Genomic DNA, 23,721 nt, shown 5'->3' on the forward strand with positions numbered 1-23,721 from the left:
TTGTTTCACGAAATTAACGCAGAATAAGCAAGATATCGGAATTGCTATGGTTTGGTTAAGCGATTGACATGGTTCGGTTCAGAGTCTAGAAATTCGTCATGGTTTTGGTCAAGATTGTCATGGTTTAGATCGAAATAAATATATATGTGTTTCACTTTAATACTGAAAAGTTGATTGATAGCGCCTGTTATTGAACTAAGTCACACTATATATTAACTGCCGGAGAAGAAAAAAAGCCTGTTTAACCAAATTTAGTGGGTGCAATCGTCAAAGCGTATGTTAAACATGTCATGTTACTTTTCGTAAGTTTTCTACAATATAAATTTAAAAGTCACTGCTCTTTTAAACTAGCTTTCGATATAATTTTACAAAAAAAAAAGACAAAGCGTTGCTTCTGTTTCACATATAATCTTTTGTCTATATGTCCAAAGTCATGCTTGACTCTGCCGGGGATATCATGAGCGGCATCACTAGCCAAATAGCTAAAGACTTCTATTCAAAAGTGGCAGCCAGTCAAAAAGTAACTCCTGTTTTTCATTTTCTTTTCTAGAAAACTATTCATTTGTTGGTTTTTCTTTATTGCAAATTTTGAACTAGTTTATGATGAATAAAAGGAGATGTGGGGTTATAGGTCCATGATACAGTAACCCAACTACAAAACTAACCAAAGTATATTAAGAGGACATCATAAGTCTTCAACCATTTACGAAACCGAATAGTTACGCGTGACATGGACAACAGTTTTAAAACTTATTGGTTTTAAAACTATAATAGGTGAAATTACAATAAAAAGTACTTTCAAAGTTCAAATTTAAATATATGAAAGATCACAACTCCAATTTTGGATTTAAGCCGGTATAATGTTCAAGTTTATCAATTATTATTTGGAATCAATAAACATCTTTGTAATATTGTATATAAATGCATCGTGTATAGTATCATTGAATTATTTCAAATATTTTACTTTTTATGTAATACAGTTTCTATACTAATATCTGAAAAAAACCCTCCTGCTATCTAGTTTAAAGTATGAGGTGGTATATTATTAAATGTGATTGAAAAAAGGATTGAAATGCAAAGAAACACGTGTTATATTGTCTGCTACATGTACATTTAAACTGTGTACGACCTTAATTGACCTGGCTAGACAAGAAATCATCGTTTGTAATAGGATAAAACGCATTACAAGATGGACGAAGATGAAACAGATGGTAAGTTTGTTGATATATATCACAAGTACACTTCATTTGAACTTCTTAGAACATTCAATGATATTTTATGCTATCTATATTTGCCGTTTATCATTTTTTGCTTATTTGATTTTCAATTTACTAGGTAATATCAAATGTAAGATGACGTGGGAAATACATAAATGAGACAGCAAATCAACAACACAAACATGAATTCTTCAACAATAGGATGAAATAAATAGGCCAAACTCTATATCTGCCTGTTTCTATAAAATGGGTAAATAAATTGAACAGAGACAACCAGAGATCTGAAACCATCAAACTATTCTTAGTATAGCGTAAAACAGTAAGGTATGACATAGGACAACTTGTCGCGTCACTAGGTTCTGGATTTTTTTGGTGAGTCGCAACTTCGGAATTCAATAAATATGTTTTTGAAATTAAATGTGTAAAACCCTTCCTTTCACAATAGTTAGCACTTATGAATGCTTGTTTGGTGTCTGTGTTGAAAAGTTATATTTTCATGATTTCGTAGTTTATAACTTCTTTTCAATTTGTGTAACTAAATATGTTTAGCATAAAAAAAACGCAGCCAAATTCATAATTGTTTTTTTGTTGTTTTTATTTACACGATAAGGCTCCAAATTTTACACAAATGCATTGAATTGGACTCGTACAATTTTTCAGAGGCAATTGCATCTATTGGTCCTTACGGGTCATTTGAAGCTGTTGGTGATACTGATTTTATTGAAGAAACAGTGGTTTCACTCAATAAAGATGATGACAAATTAGATGAAAATAATAATGAAAATCAACAGGGTTTGCCAAAAAACAACGAAAGTTCAGTGCGACATCTGTTCTAAAATTGTTCAAAGAAGATGTCTAACACGCCACATGAGAACACACGGTGATCAACTGATTTGTTCGCATTGTCCAGCGAAATTATCAGATAGATGGGCCTTGACGGAACATGAAGCACGACATTCAAACCCTTTAATGTTCGATAAAAATTAAAATCACAAAAATTCTGAACTCAGAGGAAAATCAATTCGGGAAGTCCATAATCACATGGCAAAATCAAATAACAAAACGCATCAAAAACGAATGGACAAGAACTGTCATATGCCTGTCAGACTTGGTACAGTCATTTTCAAATGTAGAAAATAGTTGATTGAACCTGGTTTTATAGCTAGCTAAACCTCTCACTTGAATGACAGTTGCATCAAATTCCATTATATTGTCACCGATGAGTGAACAAAACAAACAGACACAATAGGTAAAAATGTCAAAAATAGGGGTACAGCAGTCAACATTGTGTTATCATCTCAATCACTATAAAAACAACAAATGTAACGAAGAAGCACAAAAAGGCATACATCAAATTAACATCCTCATTTTGATTATATCATACGATTTTATTTGTCTATGTAAAATGCATCCAATCAAGGAAGGAGGGTTTTGAGTACTGGTGTAAAATTGCGCGTTTGAAATTCGCACACATTCGATGTTTGCGGCAAAAAATATACTTCAAGAATCGGCCTAAGTCGTCATTTAAGAGACCCTGCTAGTTCACGCCCAATAGAGTGTGATATTTGCCATCAACGGTTTAACGATAACGCACATTTTGAAGGTCATCGCAACAGTAAACATTTAAATTACAAACAGTTTAAATGTACCGTATGCAGCAAGGCTTTCGCTTATAGACAATCAATGGCAAGACATGTCAAAGAATGTCAAGGGAATAAGTCCTACATCTGTATGGAATGTAATGCTGTGTTTAACAGCAAGCGTTCACTAAACCAGCACCATAGTGGGATACACGAGCAGAAAGAGCATAAATGTATGTGTGGAAAGTCCTTCCGTTTGGTTCGATCATTCACCAGACACAGTAAAATATGTTAAACAAAATAGTATTTAATAAATTTAAAATTTGATTTTTGATTCATTTCTAGCATTCATAAAGTTTAAATGATATAAATTTTGTCTCATTTTCAAGATAAGGACATTTTTAGATATCCTAACATGCTCTTTTATGGGGATGGATTTTTTCTTCATCTTTCCTATAGTACTGACGAATTCCTTGAGCACCATGTGCAAATCCATCATATGGGTTCACGATTGCAATATTTACGTTTAGCAGTAGATCTTCGGGGTTGGTCAAACTTTGCATGGCTTCTGAAATAAATAAACGTAGTATTGTTAAATTAGTTCTTTTGGATTCAAGTTTATAATATGATTTAGGAAATAAAAGATTTAAAGATTAAAAAACAAATATTGAAAAATAGGATCCTCTCAATATTGTTTCATATAATATTATGCTATTCAATGAAACTACAGTGTTAAATATATGTCGTTATTTATTTGTGTCTTTAGTGTTTCTGTTACTTGATTTTCTTGTTTAAACCCGATCTGGTGAGTTTACATGTGTGGCATGGTTAAGGCGAAGAAGAGGTTGGGGAACCCGCAAACATGTTTTACTCCGCAATATTTTGTATATACTGTCTCAAGTTAAGTGTCTGTAATTCCGTGAATATCGTATGTAGCTGTGTATCATATTTTGCTATTTATTTTGGACAGAAATTAGGCTGATGATTTTCTAATTGGAATTCCTATACATTGAATTTTGTCGCAGCCTTTTATATCATGCTAAGAAATATGGTTTTGCTCATTGTTGAATGTTGAAGGCCTCTTGATGACAAATAGCTGCTAATATCTACGTCATTTGATCTCAGGTGGATAGTTATCTCATTGGCAATCATACTGCATCTACTTATAACATATTACTACATTGTTTGTGCGTTTTTATGTCCTTCTATGTTTCAAATGGAACGATTTCTGTTAATTTTGATAGTAACTCTTCATTATACACGAGAAGAATTACATAACTGAACCATGTCGAACATGAACTTAACCATGACACTAATGAACCAAACCATGACACAGATATTTCAGTATTTTTGAATTGATTGCAAAAGTAGGTATTTTTCAGAATAATTGACCGCAGTGTTATATCACGAAGATATATGTGATGTAACAGACTGTAAGAAAATAACTTTTTTTATGCACGATAAACCAATTAGCAAGTTTTAAATTTTGACATACGCAAGCTTTGTTCTGCGTTAAATCATTAACCATTAGATACCACTTGTGATGTACTAAGATATTTACTTTATACAAAGGTACTTACCAGCTTGAATTAGTGATCAGAAGTTCCGTTTACAAAATATCCCAATGTTTACATTTTGGCATTGATTGTCATCAAAAAGACTTAACACCGTCATGTCAAACTTATCCAAACTATGACAAAATCACTGTACTAAACGCTCCTCGATATGACGACCTTACTACCCGTGAATACGGGTTTGATAGGGACTAAAACGGATTAATACGGATGATGCCGGATCGTATTCGTAGCTTATCCAGCGTCATATCCGTAAATGTGTGACCTAGGTTTAAGGTGGCACGGTAGTATTTCCTGGCCCATAGGGATAATGATAGCCTTTTTAGAATTTTCACCACTTTCTAACACTGCAAAAAAAATCTACATTCACACTTAACTGAAGTACTTTCATTTTACTATTCAGAAATGAATTTGAATATGTATCATGACCGTTTACTTTTTTTGCTATTTTTAGAAACCTAAGGCCACTAGTAATTTTAGGTCTTTTATGGTGCAGTGAATACAAAATTTAAAAAAATTCTCAAAAATTCATTTTCATCTGTATGTAAAATTATTTCATATTTTTCTACACCTGATTCATCCCTTAGTTTGGGAAAGTATGTTCAGTTGATACTGTATTTTTTGTCCAATCACACTGTTTAGATACATTTACCTAAGTAGGGTACACAAAAGAGCAACCTAAATTCTGGAATGCAAATACTACCGTGCCACCATTAAGATGAAAGTAAAATCCAGTCCTTCTCAATCTAAATGTTTTCACGGGGTTTGTTATATGTCAGTATAATAGTTTTATGTTAAAGTTCTTATTATTTGTACGTGAAGACTTTCTCTATTGTCACTTCCTTCGTTTAGGAAATCAAAACTTTGAACAGATTCGAAATCAACAATATTAGCAAGCAATTCATCAAATACTTGCATATACAAAAATTGTTAGCATGCTTGTCGGCTGATACGGATGAAAACCAGGACGTCTGTTTAAGTTTAAGTTTAGACATATTTTATTGTTCAAAATGACAAATGGATTAGACACAAGTTTTACAACTTAGTTACGTCTTCTCCTGTAGGCGGGTTCAATTTGTTCTCTGCAACTTGTGTTAAGCGAAAAGAAAGAGTCTGGGTTGTGTACAAACTGTTTACATATATTTTACATTGAGCGTTCAGGATGGCTCGTTATCACATAACAAAATTATCCACATTAACCAAATGTAATATCTGTTTACGAGTAGTTTTCATACCTCAGACGGACCTGTTTAACAAAAATCTTATGACCACATCAATCTAAACTGACTTTATTTGCTCTTCAGTCTTTCTGCAAATCTATATAGCTGCACAGTACTTAAGTTTTAATTTTAGGTCAAGAGGGACTGTACTATACAAGTTACAGAAATATTGGAAAACAATTTTGTTCGCATCAATTTATAGTACCAGCATGCAGGGGCAGATCCAGCCATTTAAAAAAAGGAGGGGGGTTCCAACTATATGTTCAAATTCAAAAGCATTGATCGTCAAAAAAAAGGGGGTTCCAACTCCTGAATCCCCCCCCCCCCCCCTTGATCAGCCAATGACCATGTCCTCTTTTTATTCAAAATATTGAATCATAAACAAATATCAGTAGTTTTCATACTTCAGACTGAGTCGTATAATAAAATCTTTTGACCGCATCAACCGAATCTTTCCATATTTGCTTTTTTGTATGTAAATCTAAATAGCTGCACAGTAATTCAGTTATAATTTTAGGTCAAGAGGGACTGTAGTATATAAATAACTACAATATTGGAATTTAGAGTGTCAGCATTTCCTATTTTTATTCAAAATATCGCATCAGAAACAAATATCAGTCATGTCAGTAGTTTTCATACCTCAGACTGACAGTAACATGTAATCATGTGATAAAATTATTTGTCTGCGTCAATCAAAACTGGCAATATTTGACCTCATCAACCAAAACTGACCATATTTGACCGCATCAACCAAAACTGACCATATTTGCTCTTTTTTATGTAACTCTTATAGTCGCATAGTAAATCTGTAATATTTTTTATGTAAGGATGGATTGTAAAATCATGAAAATACAAATGATAGAAATATGGGAACACAATGCTACCTTATTTCATTTGCATCAATTTAGAATGCCAGCATGTCCTCTTTTTATTCAAAATATTGCATCATAAACAAATATCAGTAGTTTTCATACCTCAGACTGACTGGTATAACAAAATAATTTGTCCGCATCAACCAAAACTGACCATATTTGCACTTTATTATGAACATGATGTGAATCTTAATAGCCGCAAAATAAATCATGTATATTTTTATATCAGGATGGATTGTTTGATAAAAATGAAAGCAATATTGGAAAATAAAATTATGCTCACATCAGTTTATAGTGCCAGCATGTCCTCTTTTTCATCAAAATTTTGAATCGTAAACTAATTTCAGTAGTTTTAATATCTCAGACTGACTCATGAATATAACAAAATTATTTGTCGCATCAACCAAAACTGACCATATTTGCTCTTTTTTATGTAACTCTTATAGTCGCATAGTAAATCTGTAATATTTTTTATGTAAGGATGGATTGTAAAATCATGAAAATACAAATGATAGAAATATGGGAACACAATGCTACCTTATTTCATTTGCATCAATTTAGAATGCCAGCATGTCCTCTTTTTATTCAAAATATTGCATCATAAACAAATATCAGTAGTTTTCATACCTCAGACTGACTGGTAATAACAAAATAATTTGTCCGCATCAACCAAAACTGACCATATTTGCACTTTATTATGAACATGATGTGAATCTTAATAGCCGCAAAGTAAATCATGTATATTTTTATATCAGGATGGATTGTTTGATAAAAATGAAAGCAATATTGGGAAATAAAATTATGCTCACATCAGTTTATAGTGCCAGCATGTCCTCTTTTTCATCAAAAGTTTGAATCGTAAACTAATTTCAGTAGTTTTAATATCTCAGACTGACTCATGAATATAACAAAATTATTTGTCGCATCAACCAAAACTGACCATATTTGACAGCATCAACCAAAACTGACTATATTTGACCGCATCAACCAAAACTGACCATATTTGCTCTTTTTTATGTAGCTCTTATAGTCGCATAGTAAATCTGTAATATTTTTATGTAAGGATGGATTATAAAATCATGAAAATACAAATGATAGAAATATGGGAACACAATGCTACCTAATTTCATTTGCATCAATTTAGAATGCCAGCATGTCCTCTTTTTATTCATAATATTGCATCATAAACAAATATCAGTAGTTTTCATACCTCAGACTGACTGGTATAACAAAATAATTTGTCCGCATCAACCAAAACTGAGGCCAAATAAAAAAGTATGTGTGGTTCCAGTTACATCTGAAAAAAAGTGAGGGTAGGTAGGTAGGGATTTTTGTTTATTTTATTGGTTTTTTTTTTACATTGAGTCTATGGGAGCAACATTCAGACTTTAACAGTGCTTAATGAAAAATGACAATAAAATCTTTAGGGTAGGCTATTTTTAAGCCTAAAAAGTAGGGACGGTAGGGTTACTGGAACCACACATATATTTTTATTTGGCCTGACCATATTTGCACTTTATTATGAACATGATGTGTATCTTAATAGCCGCAAAGTAAATCATGTATATTTTTATATCAGGATGGATTGTTTGATAAAAATGAAAGCAATATTGGAAAATAAAATTATGCTCACATCAGTTTATAGTGCCAGCATGTCCTCTTTTTCATCAACATTTTGAATCGTAAACTAATTTCAGTAGTTTTAATATCTCAGACTGACTCATGAATATAACAAAATTATTTGACAGCATCAACTAAAACTGACTATATTTGACCGCATCAACCAAAACTGACCATATTTGCTCTTTTTTATGTAGCTCTTATAGTCGCATAGTAAATCTGTAATATTTTTATGTAAGGATGGATTGTAAAATCATGAAAATACAAATGATAGAACTTTGGGAACACAATGCTACCTAATTTCATTTGCATCAATTTAGAATGCCAGCATGTCCTCTTTTTATTCAAAATATTGCATCATAAACAAATATCAGTAGTTTTCATACATCAGACTGACTGGTATAACAAAATAATTTGTCCGCATCAACCAAAACTGAGGCCAAATAAAAAAGTATGTGTGGTTCCAGTTACATCTGAAAAAAAGTGAGGGTAGGTAGGTAGGGATTTTTGTTTATTTTATTGGTTTTTTTTTTACATTGAGTCTATGGGAGCAACATTCAGACTTTAACAGTGCTTAATGAAAAATGACAATAAAATCTTTAGGGTAGGCTATTTTTAAGCCTAAAAAGTAGGGACGGTAGGGTTACTGGAACCACACATATATTTTTATTTGGCCTGACCATATTTGCACTTTATTATGAACATGATGTGAATCTTAATAGCCGCAAAGTAAATCATGTATATTCTTATATCAGGATGGATTGTTTAATAAAAATGAAAGCAATATTGGAAAATAAAATTATGCTCACATCAGTTTATAGTGCCAGCATGTCCTCTTTTTCATCAAAATTTTGAATCGTAAACTAATTTCAGTAGTTTTAATATCTCAGACTGACTCATGAATATAACAAAATTATTTGTCGCATCAACCAAAACTGACCATATTTGACAGCATCAACCAAAACTGACTATATTTGACCGCATCAACCAAAACTGACCATATTTGCTCTTTTTTATGTAACTCTTATAGTCGCATAGTAAATCTGTAATATTTTTATGTAAGGATGGATTGTAAAATCATGAAAATACAAATGATAGAAATATGGGAACACAATGCAACCTAATTTCATTTGCATCAATTTAGAATGCCACCATGTCCTCTTTTTATTCAAAATATTGCATCATAAACAAATATCAGTAGTTTTCATACCTCAGACTGACTGGTATAACAAAATAATTTGTCCGCATCAACCAAAACTGACCATATTTGCACTTTATTATGAACATGATGTGAATCTTAATAGCCGCAAAGTAAATCATGTATATTTTTATATCAGGATGGATTGTTTAATAAAAATGAAAGCAATATTGGAAAATAAAATTATGCTCACATCAGTTTATAGTGCCAGCATGTCCTCTTTTTCATCAAAATTTTGAATCGTATAATATCTCAGACTGACTCATGAATATAACAAAATTATTTGTCGCATCAACCAAAACTGATCATATTTGACAGCATCAACCATAACTGACCATATGTGACAGCATCAACCAAAACTGACCATAATTATACTTTGTTATGAAAATCTTAATATATATATATAGCCGCATACTAAATCACTTATAGTAATACATATACCGGTAACGATGGATTGTATAATTCAAATGACAGCAATATCAATGAATATTGGAACACATTGGCTACAAAAAAATTTCCACATCAATTTAGAATATCAGCAAGTCCTCTTTTTATTCAAAATATTGAATTGTAAACAAATTTCAGTGGTTTCGATATATCAGACTGAGTGAAAGTTGTTTTAACAAAATTATTTCAACCAAAACTGAACTTATTTACACTTTATCATGTAAATATACATGTATATGGCCTCATTGTAAACATGGTAAACCAATGTTATTTCTATGTGAGGACGGATCGTATGATAAAAATGACACCAACTTTGAAACACAATACACCTTATTGCTAATCCTGGCTGACCCGTCCTCTTGAACTTTTGAAGCATACAACAATCACTTTTCCATTGCGGCGTCAGATATTTTGTTTTATGACGTCAAAATTTTACGGGAACCTGTATGATATACAGTAATGGCAGACAAATTGCGACAAGGTGTATTTATACCATATCTAAGAATTTAGCGCGCCGTTATTTCCTCTCTGTATCCATAATAATGAACCGTCATTAAACATGCTAAAGTGATTTTTTAACATGTTTAAGTCAGTAGTTTGTGATGGTTTTTTTTTTAACAAAACTATTTAAAGGCATCATCCAACACTCACATGACTGATTCATATACTTTATTTTAAAAATAAAATAAAAAGTACATGTATGGGAAGTTCTCTTCTTGGAATAGTATACTGTTAATATAATTTGAAGAAGGCAAAGAAAAATGCATGATTTTGTTTGTAGCCGAACGTCCAGGGGCAAATGTTTCATTCATGTTCAGATCCAGTATATTTTTCTGAGTTCCAGACTCCCAGATATCATTTATTTATATAATCGATATGGATAAGTTTGGCTAAGACGAGATGGTGCAAATGTATAGTTTGTTTACGTTACACAACACTTTTTTCATTAATATCCCATAATTCATCCACTGTACAATTTTCGTTTGAACATTTGTCAAAACCGAATTATAAATGAATGTAAATCCAAGGCAAACAAGGTAAATTACGATTAAAATTCCATGAATTAAATTTTAGAGTTTTATTTAGGAGACTGTTAAAAACGGGGAACGAAGAAACGTAAAGGTGTCAGACCACCAATTAAAAATCCCTATCTGTTCAACCAAATTTTGCAATTTTCACAGCTTTCTAAATATTTTACCTTAAGTTTAACTTCATAGAAACCAGGTATATCCTTATTTGTACATGTATCAGCTTTCTACATGCCAATTTTCACCATACCTTTAAAGCCTTCTAACAAAATAACTGACCATCAAACAGAGGTACTCCAAAACAAAAACCTGGTTTTCTGGAAATCTAAAATTAGTATACTCGGGAGCGCATTAATCCTCAATTTTTAATGCAAACTCATAGACAAGTAAATTTTTGCTCAAAATGATCTAGATATATTTCTCTTTCACCAAAAGTTTCATTTCTGCAAATTTGTTGGTTAGTTTAAGTAAATAAGGACATCAAAAGCACTATTTTGTGTCAGAGTAGGGCTACTTTTACATACGTTCTAAATTGGAGGGAGTAATTGGTGGTCTGACACCTAAACAATGATGTTTCCGTATGCAATCTTATAAAAATATCTCCGATGAGTTGGATAACCTTCTATTCACTTCGATATTTGTACATGTAACGTAATAAAAGTCATTTGATCAGTAAAAAATATAGAAAATCTGCTATTTAATATATAGCAAAGTAATTGGAAGTGATTTATTTCTTCTAAATTCTAAAGTGCCCTTACTGCAGTGACGTCATTTAGAACTGTTCTACAGTCCTGACTGATTAAGTCAGTTCTGCTGACAGTTCTACGGTTAGAAGTGATTTGGACAGTTCTACCTAGAACTGATCCTGATAGTTCTACCCTAGAACTGATCCTGACAGTTCTACCTAGAACTGATCCTGACAGTTCTACCTAGAACTGATTCAGTCATTTCTACCTAGAACTGATTCTGACAGTTCTACTCAGAACAGTTCTAGGGTAGAACTGTTCTAGGTAGAACTGTTCTAGGACAGGTTAGAACAGTTCTATGACAGAATATTCTGACAGTTCTAATGAGAGGTTAGAAGTGATCTCCACTGTACCTTTACAAACGTTTGTACATCATCAACATTCCTCTCTACAAACGTGTTTACATGATGAACATCGCCCCTCTACAAACGTTTGTACACAATCAGCAAACTCCTCTACAAACGTGTATCCATGATAAACATCGTCCCTCTACAAACGTTTCTACATAATCAACCTCGCACCTGTACACACGTTTATACATCATAAACATCTCCCATTACAAACGTTTGTATATCAACATCATGCCCCTCTACAAACGTTTTTTTACATCATCAACATCCCCCCTCTACAAACGTTTGTACATCACCAACATCCCCCTCTACACACGTTTGAACATCACCAAGATCCCTCTCTATAAACGTTTGTAAATCACCAACATCACCCCATTACAAACGATTATACATCACCAACATTCTCCCTCTACAAACGTTTATATATCATCAACATACCCCTCTACAAACGATTATACATCACCAAGATCCCTCTCTATAAACGTTTGTACATCATCAATATCCTCCCTCTACAAACGTTTATACATCATCAACATCCCCCTCTACAAACGATTATAAATCACCAACATCCTTCTCTACAAACGTTTGTACATCATCAACATCCTCCCTCTACAAACGATTATACATCACCAACATCCCTCTCTACAAACGATTATACATCACCAACATTCTCCCTCTACAAACGTTTATATATCATCAACATACCCCTCTACAAACGATTATACATCACAAAGATCCCTCTCTATAAACGTTTGTACATCATCAACATCCTCCCTCTACAAACGTTTATACATCATCAACATCCCCCTCTACAAACGATTATAAATCACCAACATCCTTCTCTACAAACGTTTGTACATCATCAACATCCTCCCTCTACAAACGATTATACATCACCAACATCCCTCTCTACAAACGATTATACATCACCAACATTCTCCCTCTACAAACGTTTATATATCATCAACATACCCCTCTACAAACGATTATACATCACCAAGATCCCTCTCTATAAACGTTTGTACATCATCAACATCCTCCCTCTACAAACGTTTATACATCATCAACATCCCCCTTTACAAACGATTATAGATCACCAACATCCTCCCTCTACAAACGTTTATACATCATCAACATCCCCCTTTACAAACGATTATAGATCACCAACATCCGTCTCTACAAACGTTGATACATCATCAACATCTACCTCTACAAACGATTATACATCACCAACATCCCTCTCTACAAACATTTATACATCATCAACACCCCCCTCTACAAACGATTGTGTATCATCAACATTCCCCCTCTACAAACGTTTGCACATCATCAACATCCCCCTCTACGAACGTTTGTAAATCATCATCACTCCTCTCTACAAACGTTTGTACATCATCAACACCCCTCTCTACAAACGTTTGTACATCTTTGACATTCCCCCTCTACAAACGATTGTGTATATCAACATCCTACATCTACAAACATATGTGCATCATCAACACCCTCTCTACAAACGATTATACATCATCAACACCCCCTCTACAATTGAGTGTACATCATCAACATCCCCCTTTACAAACGTTTATTCATCCTCAACATCGTCCCTCTTCAAACGTTTATACATCATTAACACATATACCTCTCTACACACGATTGTACATAATCAACAATCTCCTTCTACAAACGTTTGTACATCATCAACATCCCCCTCTACGAACGATTATATATCATCAACGTCCCCCCTCTACAAAGGATTATACATCACCAACATTCACCTACACACGTTTGTACATCATCAATATCGCTCCTCTACAAACGATTATACATCACCAACATCACCCCTCTACACACGTTTGTACATCATCAACATCCTCCCTCTACAAACGTTTATACATCACCAACATCCCCCTCTACAAACGATTATACATCACCAAGATCCCTCTCTATAAACATTTGTACATCATCAACATCCTCCCTCTACAAACGTTTATACATCATCAACATCCCCCTCTACAAACGATTATACATCACCAACATCCCTCTCTACAAACGATTATACATCACCAACATTCTCCCTCTACAAACGTTTATATATCATCAACATACCCCTCTACAAACGATTATACATCACCAAGATCCCTCTCTATAAACGTTTGTACATCATCAACATCCTCCCTCTACAAACGTTTATACATCATCAACATCCCCCTTTACAAACGATTATAGATCACCAACATCCTCCCTCTACAAACGTTTATACATCATCAACATCCCCCTTTACAAACGATTATAGATCACCAACATCCGTCTCTACAAACGTTGATACATCATCAACATCTACCTCTACAAACGATTATACATCACCAACATCCCTCTCTACAAACATTTATACATCATCAACACCCCCCTCTACAAACGATTGTGTATCATCAACATTCCCCCTCTACAAACGTTTGCACATCATCAACATCCCCCTCTACGAACGTTTGTAAATCATCATCACTCCTCTCTACAAACGTTTGTACATCATCAACACCCCTCTCTACAAACGTTTGTACATCTTTGACATTCCCCCTCTACAAACGATTGTGTATATCAACATCCTACATCTACAAACATATGTGCATCATCAACACCCTCTCTACAAACGATTATACATCATCAACACCCCCTCTACAATTGAGTGTACATCATCAACATCCCCCTTTACAAACGTTTATTCATCCTCAACATCGTCCCTCTTCAAACGTTTATACATCATTAACACATATACCTCTCTACACACGATTGTACATAATCAACAATCTCTTTCTACAAACGTTTGTACATCATCAACATCCCCCTCTACGAACGATTATATATCATCAACGTCCCCCCTCTACAAAGGATTATACATCACCAACATTCACCTACACACGTTTGTACATCATCAATATCGCTCCTCTACAAACGATTATACATCACCAACATCACCCCTCTACACACGTTTGTACATCATCAACATCCTCCCTCTACAAACGTTTATACATCACCAACATCCCCCTCTACAAACGATTATACATCACCAAGATCCCTCTCTATAAACATTTGTACATCATCAACATCCTCCCTCTACAAACGTTTATACATCATCAACATCCCCCTCTACAAACGATTATACATCACCAACATCCCTCTCTACACACGTTTGTACATCATCAACATCCCCCTCTACAAACGTTGATACATCATCAACATCTACCTCTACAAACGTTGATACATCATCAACATCTACCTCTACAAACGATTATACATTACCAACATCCCTCTCTACAAACATTTATACATCATCAACATCCCCCTCTACAAACGATTGTGTATCATCAACATTCCCCCTCTACAAACGTGTGTACATCATCAACATCCGCCTCTACAAACGTTTGTAAATCATCATCACTCCTCTCTACAAACGTTTGTACATCATCAACACCCCTCTCTACAAACGTTTGTACATCATCAACATCCCCCTCTACAAACGATTATACATCACCAAGATCCCTCTCTAGAAACATTTATACATCATCAACATCCCCCTCTACAAACGATTATACATCACCAAGATTCCTCTCTATAAACATTTGTACATCATCAACATCCTCCCTCTACAAACGTTTATACTTCATCAACATTCCCCCTCTACAAACGTTTGTACATCATCAACATCCCCCTCTACAAACGTTTGTAAATCATCATCACTCCTCTCTACAAACGTTTGTACATCATCAACACCCCTCTCTACAAACGTTTGTACATCTTTGACATTCCCCCTCTACAAACGATTGTGTATATCAACATCCTACATTTACAAACATATGTACATCATCAACACCCCTATCTACAAACGATTATACATCATCAACACCCCCTCTACAATTGATTGTACATCATCAACATCCCCCTTTGCAAACGTTTATTCATCCTCAACATCGTCCCTCTTCAAACGTTTATACATCATTAACACATATACCTCTCTACACACGATTGTACATAATCAACAATCTCCTTCTACAAACGTTTGTACATCATCAACATCCCCCTCTACGAACGATTATACATCATCAACGTCCCCCCTCTACAAAGGATTAAACATCACCAACATCCACCTACACACGTTTGTACATCATCAATATCGCTCCTCTACAAACGATTATACATCACCAACATCACCCCTCTACACACGTTTGTACATCATCAATATTTATGTCGAAGTTGATGGTTCATGTTTTCATAGAATTATAGAATAGAATAGAATAAAAAGGATGCATATGTCACCCCAAGAACTCATTCGGTTCTTTTCCGCTGCTCTAGATACAAGGGGTTACTTTCTGATTAACGTTATCCAACGGTCCACTATAAAACTGCTAATTTCAGAAAATTCAGAATTAAGACTCTTATCTTCTTCTTCTTTACAAATATTTCCATTTCTAATGTAAACAATTTGTCGATAAAAAGGTATGGTTGCTATGAGACAACACTCTACCAGAAATCAAATGTGAAGAAGTTAAAAAGTTATAGTCCTACAGCAATGGGCAAAAACCATACCACAAAGGCCCACATATTAAAACTGTAAGACATCGTTTGTATGATTCCTGTTGGCAGAATTATAAAAGTAAATGATTTTGAAATTTTGCAGAGTTTGCCCCAATGCAGCAGGCACAATGAACCTTGTGATTATGCATTGAAGACAATCTCACAAAGACGTTCACCTAACGGAGATGTTGAACGAGAAGAAACACTATTTAAAACAATAACAGAGATATGCACTTGCCCAGATGGTATTACCTGCCCGCGAGGATGGGACAATGCACCAGGAAGAACAATTACACGAAATCTTTTATCATCAGGTAAGATAAAGAGGAAAATGAAATTTTACGTTTAGGATGAATGGAATTGATTAAAATTTAATCACACAAAAAAGTATTAAATGTCTGCACTAAAGATGATAGTTTCTGGTCAATTTATTCATCACTTTGCTTCTCAGTAGTCCATCATCATCTCTTTAAAACCACCAGGTTTGTTTGAACAGATGATCTTATTACAATTTTAAATTACTAGGTTTTCGTTCTGATCGGACTAAAACATGGCCACCAGAGACAATAGCCAGTTCTGATTTGCAAGTTTCAAAAAAGGTTCTCTGAATCTACAGATCGGATGTTTTTGAAACTTCATAGAATCAATGATCTATAAACGATCCTTGTTTAAATGATTGGCCGGGTGTCCCTTCTTTTCCTCTTAATTACCTGGCATGTCAATTTTATCAGAGGGCAACATCCCTAACTTATCTCCCATACATTTAACAGTTTAATGCATTTGTGATTTTAGTTATTTCTAACCCAATAACCTCACGGTGGGTATGGTTGTCCTGCGAGAGAACGTTCTGTGCTGGTCCTGACGGGTGCTGGTGATCAATGAAAAAATGTAAACAAAGACGAAAATGATGATTTTTGACGTTTTCACTCATAAAAAAATGGAAGAAAACAGTTGAGATTTTTCAATTTTCTTTCTTATGGGTTCATATGTAAACCATTAAAAAGTTGACCCTTAGTAAGCGTAACACAAAAGTGCTCATTTTCAGAAAATCTAGAACTGAAAAAATAAAACAAAAATGTTCATAGAGTTCGCTTTCCATACCGCAATCCACACGGCAAAACTTTTTTGTGAAAAAACATTGCAATTTATTAAAATTTAGTATTTTCTCAATTTATTCATGTCCTGATACTGTGCTGGTGGGTCCTGTCATTGTGCTGGTAGGTCCTGATACGGTGCTGGTGATTTTGGATAAGAAGCTGGTCATATTTGTAACAAATGTTACAAAATCAATAAAATTGGGCAGAAAATTGTTGTCAATAGGATCTATGACTCCTATTTTAGCTCTTGTGCATCCATTTGGCTGTTTAATATGTGTTTTCAAATGATCGTAACTTGTATTACATAATTACATAAAAGGGCAACATCTTTCGTCCAATATCAGATAACAATATATAGTATCTAAAATAAGAATAGTTTTATTAAGATATTAAATGCCCCTTACATTGATGCTCCAACAATGATCAAAGCCCATGCCGCATAGACATGTTTGTTAGCGCTCCGCATACCCCTCCCCACTTCCACCCAACCAACCCTCCTCATTTCATCCTTCATTGTTACAGTGGTGTACCAACACAACAATTTATCACGTAAAATAATAACACAAAGACACACATTATTGAACAACGAATGCTCGCAGGTACTGAAAGCTAGTTCAAAGCCGCATTTTCAACTAATAGATAAACCATGTTCTCATTTACAAAAATTCCAATCGTGTCGATTAAAAAAGTCTCAAAACTTAAGTTCACGTTTTAATGTTTGATGAAGCAGAACTTTAAAAGTGTGCAGTAAATCTTGTGCTCACAACAGTTATTGTCATATATATGTATACATAAGACTTATAAAGGAATTAAGAAGGTACCAAGAAATATTTTACAGTTCAATTTAATGATCATGAATGTAAGGAAATGGTACGGAAGTTTACATAGGACAAAAAGAAATTGATGGTAATTTTTTGGCGAAAGACTTAAACGCTTCTTATCGCGTAGTGAAATTAACTATTTTTGGATTCTTATAAATTCTATATATAAATTTTGGACTAGTTTAAATCTCGGTCTATTTCTTAAATTTATTCTTACATACTTTTGATTTTTTAACCCTGTATGCTAACATTCCCAGGAAAATTTTAAAATTGTTTGTACGCACATTGAACGACAAATTTATGTGACGTATAAAATTTTCTGACGTCAGACACTCAAATCAATAAATGTGTTCGTAGATAGTAGATGTTTTTGTGTTCTGTTAAATTGTTCCTTTTAAAATTGTTAAACGATGATGACTGATGTACCCATATTTTGACTATTATATTTATTGTGTCTGTTTATTTAACGCATCAATGTAAAAATATCGGAAATTGATGAGATTGTCATTAAAGTGAGAGGGTTAGCGCTATAGAACCAGGTTTAATCCACCATTTTCTACATTTGAAAATGCCTGTACCAAGTCAGGAATATGACAGTTCTTGTCCATTCGTTTTTGATGCGTTTTGTTATTTGATTTTGCCATGTGATTATGGACTTTCCCAATTGATCTTCCTCTAAGTTCAGTATTTTTGTGATTTTACTTTTTGCATTATATAGTACAGCTCTTCTATAAAAGCATGCAAAAAGCACTTTGATTGACTTGCTTGCTATGTTTGCTTGGATGTTTTGAGGTAGGCGGAGTTTCAATGCATACTGGGATTTAATTGGACAAATACAAACTGACAGGAATTATTATAGTTAATGTTTATTGTCCAAACAAATTCTAGTATACTTATAGTAAACAGACTACTTACCTGTCGTTTACAAACATCAAAACAATCATAGCAAGCAATTTGATCTAATACATTTTAACAGACAGTGGTCATGTTTGTTGATGAATATTGTTTTTCCTAGATTCACTCTTGAAAAATCATTTGGTAACATTTGGTCAAGTAATTTCAGAAAAAATCTTTTTGTAATTGCGGACGCCAAGACAATACACGAACCTCACTCGACCACTCAACATAGGTGAGCTTATATATGATCTTATAGCGATTCGGGTTGATAACCAGTTGAAATTAAGCCAGTTTTTTGTGTGTGTAGATTTGTATTGTTTTAAACTGTTATGACCTTTTAAAGTTAAATGTAGGTGTTTAATCTAAGAATTTCTTTTTTAAACTTATATACTTGTTTTATACTCAATTGGTAGTATGAAGCTAGGAGATATTTTAATTTTTGAAATTGAAGGCACAATTAACAAAGCAAACGGTAGTTTCAAATACTTTTAAATAGATCTTTAAGGATAATGTACCCTTGTGTTGATCCCATGCTAAACATAACAAAAATCTCTGTAGAAAGGTTATCTCGTCTTCATTCTCTGACATATTCTAGTTTGCCCTTTCATAAAATAGTGAATTTTTTTTAGTGTTCTATCGAACTTTCGAAAAAATATACCTGATAACCGTTCAGACAAAAAAATTATGTTGAAAAAATCTTACAGATACAGCAAGTGATTCTTAATAGCTATAAGATACATTTTTATTTTAAAATATAACTTTTAAATCTTACGAGAAACTATGCCAAGCTTAAAACTTTCACTGTAATCTCGCTCTAACTTATCCCCCCCCCCCCCCCAACAAAAAAAAAACAAACCAAACAAACAAACAAACCCGCAATACTATTGTCATTCTTATAGTCAGCACTAAATTGTTCACAAACAAATGTGTTTTAAGCTGCTAAAGACATATGATTCAAACGCTCAGAAAGTCCTTTGTTCTATATTTTTGCTCTCCATTTTTATGCAAAACCTTTTACATTTTTATTCTATGGGTTATTGTTGAAGGTCGTACGATGACGTATGGTTGTTAACACATACATTGTACTTCCTTTGGTTTCTTATGGAAATTTGTCCATTGACAACAAACATACCACATCATGTACTTTATATAAGTATTGTATAATTTACAACGTATTTTGGTGATCTTGCAAAATGATCGTAATCCCGAAAATCGTAAACATATTTTCTTATCTTAAAAGGGTGCAAGAAGGGTTCCATTAACAGGCCAATAAATAAGATTACAGTTAATTTAACAAAAAAATAAAAATATAGGTGTATTTTTTCTCTCATAATAACAGTAAACAGATTCACAACAATGTCAATTTCAAGAAAGCAGACAACAGTTAATTAGCTAATAACAGTACAGCATCAATAATCTTGAATATATGCCACTTTTAACTAAAATATAAAGGCACAGAACCAGGACATAGGAGCACAGAACCAGGACCGTTTTTCTTATCACCAGCACAGCGTCAGGACAATTCCGTTTAACGAACTTTCACGACTTTTGTAATATAATATTGTTGTAATATACTTTGCATGGTACTTATGACGCATCAGAGAAAAATTAAGCAACAAAACAGTCGTTTTATTGCCGTTCTGATACAATGTAAACAAACCCCCAGCACAGAATCAGGACCCACCAGCACCTGACAGGACCACATAACCAGCACAGAACGTTCTCTCGCAGGACAACCATACCCACCGTGAACCTGTGGTCAAAAGCGGAATATAATGAACTAATTTATTTCAGACTCTGGTGAAGGGAAGATAATCCAATTTGCATAGTTAGACTATAGTCTCACTTAGACTATCTAATGTTTTCCCCCTCATAAATTATTAGCATGAAAGATTATGTACCAGTGGTGGATCCAGAAAAGGGGGGTTCCGCGGGTTGGATCCCCCTTTTTTGGCCGATCAATGCATTTAAATGGGGACAAATAGTTGGAACCCCTCCCCTTTTTTCCTGGGTTGGGCCCCTTTTTAAAATGGCTAGATCCACCCTTGTGTTGATTCAATGCTAAACATATTGACATTTTATAGAAAATTCACAGCCTTTCCCCTTGTACTCTCGTATTTGGCAAATCGGTGGTTGGTAGATAGTAGACTATTGCATGCAATGCTAGCAATGATTTTCCTTAGATATTAATTTAAATGTGGTACACCTTCTAGAGTGCTCGACTTATGTGACTCTGCACGATTTCATTTTGGAATTTAAAGATTGTTCATAACTTTTTGTAAACCATAAAGACTAACAAATCATAGAAAAACAAGTGAGTTATCTATGTTTCAAATTTTATAACAAAAATCTCTGTATTAAAGTCTGTGGATTTTCTACAAAAATCTAGGTTTTATTTGCTTTAAAATCCCCTTTATCTATTAAATTCAATGAAATAATAAAAAAAAACAATGCTTTGCACGAAGCATCCCATTGGTATATGAACAAAATTTACCACCTCTTTTATTATTTATTTTTTTCTGTTTTGATACCATTGCAGATTGAAAATTTCGTAATTCACATGGCTACAGAAGGTGTCGTAAGCCTTTTTTCCCTTTTTGTAGCATCAATCAAGTATTGAACATATTTAAATTGTCGAATGTTTTTTTTATACAGATATTTGATTTTACAGTACTTATTTTTTACTTGTAGGAAAACGTATTGAATACAAGTCGAACTATTGCACAGAACCAACTCCAGATACAATTTGTAATGTGGAAGCAGGGGAAATGGCAGTTGTAATGACTGGGGTTATGTACCCTGATGTAATTGAGAGCGTGAACTGTGCTTGCCCAAATAATGATTACAATTTACAATTGAAGAGAGCATACTATGTGTCCACTTTCGAAATCACCCATGAATTTGTCTGCAGTATGGTAAATATTATGTTGAATGTAAAAAAAAAGTTAGATAAAAACCGAATAGATAACATACATAACAAGTTATATTTCTTTTTATCTTTTGATCTTCGAGTGACGAACCATCCTTTTTTTTATTTAAAGGGAAGTTTAATATAAACTAGGAAACAAGGTCTACCGGACCGAATTAACTGTACTTTTATTTAATCGTATCTTTTTATTTTAATTCTAAAAGCTATATTTTATGTTTAATTATTCAAATTGTAGTTACTAGTGGTAACCTAAAAATGAAAGCACACACATTTCTGAAATATGCTTCGTCTGTTATCTGCTCTTTAGTCGGGTTGTTATCTCTTTGACACATTCCCCATTTCCATTCTTAATTTTGTTAATATCTTTTTGAATAATTTTAGAGAACCTGCAACATGAACACATCCAATAGAAGAGTGTGTAAGAAAATAAAAAAGGACGAAACTACGGAATACAGGTGTACTTGTCCGGAAGAATACGAATGCCGCATGGAACCTTCAGCAAGAAAGGGTTATTGTGAAAGACGAGTTGAATGTAGAAAGAACAATTGAGAACTGAAATATTCTTATTATCATTAGTGAATAAGTATAACTGTTAGTAACACCTATTAAGAAACTGTTAAAATGAACAAATGCTGTAGAACCGTTTATTTTGTATTTTTTGTAAAGCTTTTTCCATAACTGCCAGTCATCTGTTGTTAATGATCTTACAAGTTATGTGTACATATAATATATGTTGTTGTTACGTGATTTTTATTCATATCTTTATAAATACATTTTAGTCAAATCAAATATTTTTTATTGAAACTAAATTGTGGATTTGATAGTTGTTTGTACACAATAGAAATGAAATTTGCTTGTACATTCAAATATCATGCTAACACAATTTGATTCCTGGAAAATAGTCTTATGAATCAAGTCGATAAGGTACAAGAATTCTCTTGATGTTTTGTGTGATCACAGAGAGGAAGAGCCATTTTCCTCTGATTTTTTTCATTTGATTATGTAGGTAAATCATGTTTCTAAATAGCCTGATAGATGATCATAGATGCTAATTATAGTACATGAAAATACGTCACATCATCTATTTTCGGTCGGTTACGTTTACAAATATCCCCTCTTTGAAATAACAGGGCAAACTTGGTCACTATCATCATTGGGGTAACTAGTTTAAAAATGTGTTCAATTACCCTAACTGCCAAGCAAGATGGCTGAAAATAGACGATGGGGGATAAAAATGCAAGTTTTGTATATTGTTTTGAAAACCGTTACGAATAGAGAAAATTTGGCGGACTCGTGTTCAGAATGTAAAGCTCTACTAATTGTTGATGTCAAAACAGTCTGGACAACTTTTTATAGGAGTTTCTACCCTTAATTGACAAATTTTACCACTTTTACATCGTTGCCTATTGTCTTGAAAACTATGATAGGTAGAAAGACACCTTCAATGAAAAGAAGATCAGCAAGACAGTCAGGTTTAACAAGTAAGTCTACATGGTCGGTATCGTCAGTCGATTCCTTATAAGAGTTATTGCCCTTTGATGATGATTTTGCCATTA

General features: G+C 33.6%; 1 protein-coding gene across 1 annotated transcript; it reads left to right on the forward strand.

Moving 5' to 3' along the window:
* Nucleotides 1-16,473: 16,473 nt before the first annotated feature.
* Nucleotides 16,474-22,912, forward strand: LOC139511036 (uncharacterized). The gene is made up of 3 exons (XM_071297604.1): nt 16,474-16,735; nt 21,928-22,151; nt 22,547-22,912. The coding sequence occupies exons 1-3, from the start codon at nt 16,474-16,476 to the stop codon at nt 22,712-22,714; spliced, it is 654 nt and encodes a 217-aa protein (XP_071153705.1). The 3' UTR covers nt 22,715-22,912.
* Nucleotides 22,913-23,721: the final 809 nt, after the last annotated feature.

Source organism: Mytilus edulis, chromosome 2 (genome assembly GCF_963676685.1).
Source record: "Mytilus edulis chromosome 2, xbMytEdul2.2, whole genome shotgun sequence".
NCBI lineage: Eukaryota > Metazoa > Mollusca > Bivalvia > Mytilida > Mytilidae > Mytilus > Mytilus edulis.